This window comes from Oncorhynchus tshawytscha, linkage group LG11 (genome assembly GCF_018296145.1).
Source record: "Oncorhynchus tshawytscha isolate Ot180627B linkage group LG11, Otsh_v2.0, whole genome shotgun sequence".
NCBI lineage: Eukaryota > Metazoa > Chordata > Actinopteri > Salmoniformes > Salmonidae > Oncorhynchus > Oncorhynchus tshawytscha.
In genome coordinates this window covers 40,026,705-40,037,115 of record NC_056439.1, presented here as the reverse complement: position 1 = coordinate 40,037,115, position 10,411 = coordinate 40,026,705, and the positions used below count along the sequence as shown (strand labels likewise).

The 10,411-nt window shown below is 41.8% G+C and overlaps 1 protein-coding gene across 2 annotated transcripts in view; it reads right to left on the bottom strand.

The window, feature by feature from the left end:
• Positions 1 to 6,399: 6,399 nt before the first annotated feature.
• The window catches only part of LOC112261972 (beta/gamma crystallin domain-containing protein 1), a 35,014-nt gene continuing 31,002 nt past the window's right edge, over positions 6,400 to 10,411 (bottom strand). For both annotated transcript variants that reach the window (XM_024437631.2, XM_024437632.2), the window contains exon 21: positions 6,400 to 8,512. In XM_024437631.2, the coding sequence (XP_024293399.2) occupies positions 8,424 to 8,512 (89 nt within the window). In that variant the 3' untranslated portion in view covers positions 6,400 to 8,423. The remainder of the gene's footprint in view (positions 8,513 to 10,411) is intronic.

The window sequence follows — 10,411 nt, the reverse complement described above, 5'->3', positions numbered from 1 at the left end:
AATAAAGGTGAAATACAATTTAAAAAAAATAGGTGGAATGGCACGGTGGATCTGAACCATGGGGTTTGTCCCGTAGCAGTGTTGACAGTAGAAAGAGTCAGACCTTGGTTAGAATATAGAAGAGGTGGGGGGAGTAAAGTGTAAACACACCGTATCTATTTCAGTCCCATACTGTCGATCACTTTTTGAACACCCACTTGTCTCCCCCTATTTCTCCCCTCTATCCCTCACCCTGTCTCTCTCCACTCACTCATATGATCTCTCATTTCCAAGACAAAGTGCAACCAGACCTGTAAACCATGTGTCTTTTGCGGCATCTCCTCTCCCTATCTTCTCCTTACCAGTAATGGAGCCCCCTCGGCCCTCTGTGCTGGGCCAACACTGCGATAAATAATCAAAGGTTCTGGATCTTCACCACTCAATGGCCTACATCCTGCTCTTGGTAAAAACATGCCCCCCAGGCTTTAGATAAACAAAGCTGGCTCCATCGGTGTGGGAGCGTCGAGCTGATCTCTCAACCAGCCCAGTATTAGTGGGCCTTGGGTAGTTTGGATAGAGAGAAGGCCTCTGTACCCAGAGAGAGAGCATGTTACAACGGGGTACAGTTAACTTATCAACCCCAACCCCTGGCCTAGCATATCCATGGAAACATCCCTCAGGCAGGACTGACAGAGGCAAAATGTACAGATTTGGTTAATGTTTACATTTTTACCTTTGGTTTGGTGATTGGACACTTTGGAGGCATCTTTTGTTTTAATATTAAATAACAGTGGTGGAAAAAGTACCCAATTTCCTACTTGAGTAAAAGTAAAGATACTGAAAGTCCTCCAGTAAAATAGTACTTGAGTAAAAGTCTACAAGTATTTGGTTTTAAATATACTTAAGTATCAAAAGTAAATGTAATTGCTAAAATATACTTAAGTATCAAAAGTAAAAGTAATTGCTAAAATATACTTAAGTATCAAAAGTAAAAGTATACCAATTTCAAATTCCTTATATTAAGCAAACCAGATGGCACCATTTTCTTGTTATTTGAATGTACAGATAGCCAGTGGTCGTAGGATGACCAGGGATGTTCTCTTGATAAGTGTGTGAATTGGACCATTTTCATGTCCTGCTAAGAATTCAAAATGTAACCAATTATTTTGGGTGTCAGGGAAAATGTATGGAGTAAAAAGTACATTATTTTCTTTAGGAACGCTGTAAAGTAAAAGTTGTCAAAAATAGAAATAGTAAAGTAAAGTACAGATACCCCGGAAAAACTATTTAAGTAGTACTTTAAAGTATTTTTACTTAAGTACTTTACACCACTGATTACTAATACAGCTACGGTATGTTGACCTTGTGTGACAGGTGTCCAAATGAGTTCCAAAGGAACAGAGGCAATCCTATTCACACACTGTGTGCGTCATAGGTATGTGTGTATCATTGATCAGCAGTGAAAGCAGGAGCTCAAACTGGAAAAGAATGGATGGTGGATGTATTGTGTGGGTACAGACAGGAAATTACCCATCCTATCAGTTCCAACCTTTGTTTCTTCGCAAACTCTTAGTGTTCATAGTGCACACAGTGTACACAGATGTCTGAAAGTTAGAAAATTACATAACAATAACGAGGCTATATACAGGGGGTACAGGTATCTCCCCCAAGGCATTATGTTGAGTAACGTTCCCCTTAGCAATCAGCCGTCTACTTTTTCCTTTTGGAATGGAGCTGGGAATCTCATCTTGATGCTGGGAAACAAAATAAATAGGGATTGGCTTCCTGAAAGATGGATGCTTCACTTTGGCGCTTAGACTTAGGAAGTCCTCTTTGGGTTAGAATGTCACCTCATTAAAAAAAAAATGTGTGTGTCTGTGTGTGTGCATACTTGTTTGTGTGTATGGTGTCTGTGACAGAAGGTAGGAGGTACAGCCACGGAGACCATTGTGTCTGTGACAGAAGGTAGGAGGTACAGCCACGGAGGCCATTGTGTCTGTGACAGAAGGTAGGAGGTACTGCCACGGAGGCCATTGTGTCTGTGACAGAAGGTAGGAGGTACAGCCACGGAGGCCATTGTGTCTGTGACAGAAGGTAGGAGGTACAGCCACGGAGGCCATTGTGTCTGTGACAGAAGGTAGGAGGTACAGCCAGGGAGGCCATTGTGTCTGTGTGGGTCTTGACTTGTGTGTGCCAACACTGGCTCACAATAGTATAGTGAGTGATCAACTGCAAAAATAAAACCATTGCATTTGTAATGAGATTAATTATTAAACATGTATACCACATGGAACAAAGGAAAATGTAATCAGATATTCAGACTGAGGTGGCCATCTACATACAAATGCTTCTATATATTATTTCAGTTTATAACTGACTCATAGTTAGGAGTGAGTTATAAACTGGTAATAAACTCTGATTATGGACAGTTTGAACGAGATATGGTGTACAGTACATCTTAGACACAGATCTTTACTTAAGCATCTGTACTTTAGTCTGTGTAAAGGCGGACAACAACACCAACATAAATGTCTTTATTTTATTTGAGTGTAACAAAACACTAGTCTGGCACGTATACTGCATGTGGTTTCCTGTTTAACCTTGTTCCTATGTCTTTTTCACCTTGTGCACTATAGCTGGGGGAAGTTTGCACCCAATGGACCCACACTTGATGACATCAGCGAGATGGTGGTTAACATGCATCTCTGTTGAACCACCAGCTGTAATCCCTTTTATAACAGCAACCAAGCTGAATAACAAAAGCTTAAAGCTTCCTGACTGAATGGTTAGTGGTACAATATTAAACTATACAACCATCTAAGAAATTATGAATACTTAATAGCAATGGCTAACAGAGCCACAAGCATGAAGATAATCAGACAGTGACGGTTCAAGGTTCTGTTCGACTCGACTTGTAACCTAACTTTTTAATCTGAATCGAACAAAGATAAATTTTTAGTGTTTCTCTCCAATCTACTTTTTTGTGTATTTTATAGACTTGTTTTAGTACTGGTGAATCATGATTCAGGATTTGACGTAAATAGGGAAGTAAATTAATCAGCTAAATTTGACCCGTTTCTCAATCCCTATGGGTGTTCTGGCTCGGAAAAGCCTTACTACTTCTCCTACTTCACAATCTCTTAAACCAAACTTGTTCGCTTTTTGGCTTTGATTTTACTCTTACTTTAAAGCTGAACAAATACTGTTTTCTCACTGCCATTTTATCCTGCACCATGAAAGCACACATCAAGACTAGAGGTTCAAACAGAGATAGAAGCAAATGAGGTGGACAAGTTGGCCATGATAGTATGAATTGCCAAGTTAGGAATCTAGCCAAGACACAGGGATTAACATCCCTACTCTTGGAGAATGTACCATGGAATGCTCAGTGACCAGCATCAAGACCATGTTGTCTATCATCTGAAAGAGAAAACCAATAAATGTGATTTGAACAAATATGTAACATTCATAACTGTATAGAAAACTTAACATGGAATAATTGTAACGGTTTTCTTCCTGGGAAGGATCGGAGGACCAAAATGCAGCGTGGTTATTTATAAACATCTTTAATAAAAGATGAAAACGTGAACACTATACAAAATCAGAAACCGTGGAAAAACTGAAACAGTCCTAACTGGTGCAAAAGACAGAGACTGGAACAATCACCCACAAGATACCTAAAGAATATGGCTGCCTAAATATGGTTCCCAATCAGAGACAACGATAAACACCTGCCTCTGATTGAGAACCACTCCAGGCAACCATAGACTTACCTAGAACACTCAACTGAACACAACCCCATAGACTACAAAACCCCTAGACAAAACAAGACACATAAATCACCCATGTCACACCCTGGCCTAACCAACATAATAAAGAAAACACAGAATACTAAGGCCAGGGCGTGACAATAATACTACCCCTAAAACTCATTTTGGTCATTGATAAAGATACTTTTTCTCATATCCACATCCCTCTTTGCCAATGTCATCAAGGTATTTACTGGCCTCCTGTACAGCAATGCAAAGTAGAGATGATTTTCTGCCAAAAACAGTTATCAAAGTTCTGAATGATTGCCTGTGTTTTTACAATAAAACAATATGGCTGCTCACCTGCATATTTATAATTTTGAGCCCCAATTATTTTGCAAAAAAGGATTGCCTGTTTTGATATGGGTTCCACATGTTTATTGAATGAAACGCACAAAAACGCACAAAAACAATAAAGAACAAATGAAACGTGAAGTAAATGAAGTGCTCACAGGCAACTACACATAAACAAGATCCCACAAAACACAGTGGGGAAATGGCTGCCTAAATATGATCCCCCAATCAGAGACAACGATAAACAGCTGCCTCTGATTGGGAACCATACCAGGCCAACATAGAAATAAACAATCTAGATTACCCACCCTAGTCACACCCGACCTAACCAAAAATAGAGAATAAAAAGGCTCTCTATGGTCAGGGCATGACACGCGCATACAGTGACACACACACGCACGCACGCACGCACACGCACACACACACACACACACACACACACACACATAGAGTCGTGCACACATGCACAGAGACACACAGACACACGCACACAGACACACACTCACACAGACACACACACAGATTTGCACACAGAGACACACACATACAGAGACACACACACACAAAGACATACACATCTGGATGGGTTTTTGCCCAAGGAGGGATGTGACACACCATCAATGGGCACCCACTGTATTTGTAAAGCTGGAGACATGATATTATTACAGTTCATATGGTTGGCAAAATATGTCATATTGCGGCATACTGCAGCTAGGATGGAATGACATTGGTCAATAGTGGCACATTATTTTGGTCAATAGTGGGATTTTTATGACCCTCTTGTCCAAGTGGAGGAAGTTAATCAGTGAGCTTCAGCCATTTCAATTGTCTGAAGCCACACACACACCACACACACCTATTCTGCTCTCTCTGTCAGACAGACAGTGAGGCAGGCTAGGTTTGATTTGGTATGGTCAGCCAGTGACGGTCAGACCAGATGAAGAACCGCTGTCTAGGGCTGTGCTGACCAGCCAGGCTGCAATGCTAGTGTAATCCTGGTGCTAGGCCCCTAATCCAGTCCCATTATTCAGGCCCTTTGTCTGTGGCCCTGTCGGGGCTCCCGGGTCCGCTCCCCAGCTTGGAAGCAGAACAGATTCCTGTCTGCCTGGGCATTATGGAAGCGTTCCACCATGACATCATGGCTCCGTTTTATTCTGATGAAACAGCAACAGCTAGCCTGGTCACCAGAACCTCTGTTGGTTGCAATACCATACTGTTTGTAAGTTTGCCATGATAACAAACACAACAGGATGCAAATGTATATGTTGAGTGGAAGGAAATAGGCCTTACTTAATTATAATGTTAGGTTAGAGAAAGACTAAGCAGTATACTGTATCAATTATGTATTTTCTCTTTAGTGATCTCTTTCATTTCCATGTTTTCTACTCTTTCATATACCCAATACCCAATACTACGTACGATGAGAGCAGCTTTGTACAGGTCAGGTGAGGCTAAACAGGGTGTTGTTGTGTATGGCGTTGGTGTGCATCATTGGTTGTTGTCTGATAAGGATGTCAGAGCATCCTCACCAGTTCAATACATTTTATTCAATCCACACCGATGTACACATCAGGTCATTCTGTGTAGAAGAGGAACTAGATACCCATAGACTGGTCTAATCATCACCACAGCCATCCTCTCCATTTGATCTATTTCTATGATCTATTATTCATTTATTATTTGGAAGATGGCCGGTATTCATTCAACGGCGTGTTGCAGGGCTGCACACTGCACTAATTTTGCATTCACAAGGCAATTTCCCCGACATTTTCACCCTGCGGATGTCAGCTCAAGCATAAATTATCTTTAAATGTCAAGTGCAATGCACTTATTGAGAACAAGCCTTTTATTGAATCCCGACCGTTGCCCCGTCACACAGCTCTAAAGTCAGTTTTACTCCTTGTGACCTCTCTTCCTGTTCCTGGAAGAGGAGTTTACCATCTCCCAGGTGCCTCAGGCCATGCTGAATGTGGAGAAGGATCAGCAGCGGAGAGGCCTCATCCGACAAACCACTGGACGACTCCACTGCCGACTCCACTGCCGCCTAGCGTTTCCTAAAAACGCAGGGGAACAACACCTACCACTGTCACTCCTAAAAACTATAAGGTTTTCCTTAAGCCTACACCGTGAGGCATTTTTGAGCAACAAACGGACTTGCGGGCATAGAGCGTAGCCTGATATGGAAATGCTGGGTGTGTTTCAGTCAGAGAATTTTTATGACTGCCTTTAGGATTGTCTGTGCTAAGCTTGTGAGTGTGTGTCTGTTTGAGTAGAGCTGTTGTAGTGGATGTTTTAAGGAAGTTGACGATAATTCAAGTCCTTGACTTTGGAAGTTTTATCGAGATGCCGCAACAACATAACACAAATCAAGAAAAGGAAGATCGTAACAGCATTTTGATGACATTACATTTAAGACAAAGTGGTTAGCATGATATTGTAGCACAGTGTTGAAACGGATCTTTAATCATTTGACATATGAAATACATGCACCTGTTGCAGCTAATGTCCTGTGAATAACGTGTGAAGTAAAGTATAAATCCAGACAAGAAAATTACTTATAAAACATGAAAAAACATATCAGTAACACTACTTGATGGTCATAACCATGTCATCATATATCATAACTGACAAAACTTGTCATAACCTGTCATAATATGGTCATAACACTGTCATGGCCCATATAGTTACACCTATTCTGACATATTGCATTATTTTTTGTCTGGTTATGACACTTAGTGTCAAAACCCAAATGTATTCATGTGTTTTTTCCCTGCCAAGAAATGTCCTTTTGTTTGAAAGTTTGTTTCTTAAGTCCTTTGTTGTTGATATGAATACTTTACATTACATTTTTTTTCATAATATTTGAAATAACTTTTCATAAAGCATTATGACCATCCTATGTCACTTTACTTGTACTCTGGAAATACACTTTATGAAACAGTCCAAATGCATTATGACCATCCTATGTCACTTTACTTGGACTAAGAAAATACACTTTATGACACTGTTAAGAAGCATTATTACCATCATAATCATCTAAGCCATATAGTCCTATCACGCACATGCCCTTATGTCAGTCATCAGTCACAAAGAGGGTGTCTTGCTCCTAAAATCTGCTCTTGCATTTATCCCAGTCATCAGAAACAGAGCATTGGGGTAGGCGCATGTCTGACATCAATGTGTGTGCAATTACAATGATAATTGTATATGGCCAATTTAAAAATGAATAACAAACATACTGTTGACAAGTAGGCTATGGTGTAATGGAATGTTTTGCCTTGTGTGGTAGTTTTTGGGTTATTTGACACTCTTATATACATGTCATAATCTTCCATAAAAAAACTACCATGGTAGGTTTTATGTGTTTTGACACTCTTATGTAGGTGTCATAACCAGCCATAAAATAACTACCATGGTAGGTTTTATGTGTTTTGACACTCTTATGTAGGTGTCATAACCAGCCATAAAATAACTACCATGGTAGGTTTTATGGGGTCATAATGTGTTATGACGCTGGGTGTCAAGTGTTACCAACATATCTACTCAAAACGTACCTTTGGAGAATTCAAGGAGTGTTCATCTATGACATTAAGAATGTGTGACTTCATAGACTAACCCTTGTGTGAAAACATATACATTTCAGTGATTGACTGGTGAAGCACACTTAACTCATTGTAAATGCTATGAATATAGTAGAGACACACACATTCCACTACCGTTTTTCTTTGGAAATGAAATAATTAATTGTGGAATTTGTAAAGCATCATTCAAGTCCTGACCGTATATTGTAGTGCTCCTTAAATGTACTTTTAAGTTATTTATCAGATGCTCTTATACAGAGCAATTAGTGTTAAGTGCCTTACTCAAGGGCACCTCAACATTTTTCACCTAGTCGGCTTGGGAATTCGAACCAGCAACTTTTTAGTTACTGGCCCAATGTTCTTAACCGCTAGGCTACCTGCCACCCTTGTTCTATAGATAGTACTGTAGCCACATGTTGTTTGGTTTCTTTCTCGTTGCAGTGACATGGAAATGTGTAGTTTACTAGTTTCTAGTTGTGTTTTACAAAGACAACCTAGTATGGATGCGCACAAGCTCAACACATGTTTCAGAATATCTCGAGACCCACTGCAGACTAGAATCACAGAGTGCTAAGGCCCTTGTAGGAACTGCATAAAGAAACAAGAGTATGGGTCCCACGGTGGAACTGCATCACAGAGCTTTGAGTCCCATGGCCTTCTGATGCAAGAAAGCTCTTAAACCCTTGGCTTAGCTGCACCAGAGAGTTCTGAAGCCCACGGCAGAGCTGCTTGTAGAAGGGCCAGGTCTATTGACACTATATTACAGGATCTCCAAAGACCATCTTTGGTTGTGTTTTCTCTCATCAAATGTGTTGAGAATCACTTGAGTTTTGTCATAACTTTGTCCACCTGTGAGTAGAAGATATTATACAGTTTAGTGTAGGCTACATATTCATTGGCAATGCAACAGATGGGTAATGAAAATAACTAACTAAACACTTCCTAAACTTACCACCAGATAGAGCCAGATAACTGGGGACAGAGCTCCAATACTCTTTGTATGCTGAACGAAAATATAAATTCAACATGTAGTGTTGGTCCCATGTTTCATGAGCTGACATAAAACATCCCATAAAATGTTCCATATGCAGAAAAAGCTTTTTTCTCTCAAATTTTGTGCACAAATTTGTTTATATCCCTGTGAGTAATCATTCTCCTTTGCCAAGATAATTGATCCACCTGACAGGTACGGCATATCAAGAAGCTGATTAAACAGCATGATCATTACACAGGTGCACCTTGTTCTGGGGACAATAAAAGGCCACTCTAAAATGTGCAGTTTTCTCACAGATGTCTCAAGTTTTGAGGGAGCAAGCACTAAATAAACTTCAGTTAGTGCTAAATACGGCTGCTAGAATCCTGACTAGAACCAAAAAATTTGATCATATTACTCCAGTGCTAGCCTCTCTACACTGGCTTCCTGTCAAAGCAAGGGCTGATTTCAAGGTTTTACTGCTAACCTACAAAGCATTACATGGGCTTGCTCCTACCTATCTCTCTGATTTGGTCCTGCCGTACATACCTACACGTACACTACGGTCACAAGACGCAGGCCTCCTAATTGTCCCTAGAATTTCTAAGCAAACAGCTGGAGGCAGGGCTTTCTCCTATAGAGCTCCATTTTTATGGAACGGTCTGCCTACCCATGTCAGAGACGCAAACTCGGTCTCAACCTTTAAGTCTTTACTGAAGACTCATCTCTTCAGTGGGTCATATGATTGAGTGTAGTCTGGCCCAGGAGTGGGAAGGTGAACGGAAAGGCTCTGGAGCAACGAACCGCCCTTGCTGTCTCTGCCTGGCCGGTTCCCCTCTTTCCACTGGGATTCTCTGCCTCTAACCCTATTACTGGGGCTGAGTCACTGGCTTGCTGGGGCTCTCTCATGCCGTCCCTGGAGGGGGTGCGTCACCTGAGTGGGTTGATTCACTGTTGTGGTCATCCTGTCTGGGTTGCGCCCCCCTTGGGTTGTGCCGTGGCGGAGATCTTTGTGGGCTATACTCAGCCTTGTCTCAGGATGGTAAGTTGGTGGTTGAAGATATCCCTCTAGTGGTGTGGGGGCTGTGCTTTGGCAAAGTGGGTGGGGTTATATCCTTCCTGTTTGGCCCTGTCCGGGGTGTCCTCGGATGGGGCCACAGTGTCTCCTGACCCCTCCTGTCTCAGCCTCCAGTATTTATGCTGCAGTAGTTTGTGTCGGGGGCTGGGGTCAGTTTGTTATATCTGGAGTACTTCTCCTGTCCTATTCGGTGTCCTGTGTGAATCTAAGTGTGCGTTCTCTAATTCTCTCCTTCTCTTTCTTTCTCTCTCTCGGAGGACCTGAGCCCTAGGACCATGCCCCAGGACTACCTGACATGATGACTCCTTGCTGTCCCCAGTCCACCTGGCCATGCTGCTGTTCCAGTTTCAACTGACCTGAGCCCTAGGACCATGCCCCAGGACTACCTGACATGATGACTCCTTGCTGTCCCCAGTCCACCTGGCCATGCTGCTGCTCCAGTTTCAACTTCCACCTGACTGTGCTGCTGCTCCAGTTTCAACTGTTCTGCCTTATTATTATTCGACCATGCTGGTCATTTATGAACATTTGAACATCTTGGCCATGTTCTGTTATAATCTCCACCCGGCACAGCCAGAAGAGGACTGGCCACCCCACATAGCCTGGTTCCTCTCTAGGTTTCTTCCTAGGTTTTGGCCTTTCTAGGGAGTTTTTCCTAGCCACCGTGCTTCTACACCTGCATTGCTTGCTGTTTGGG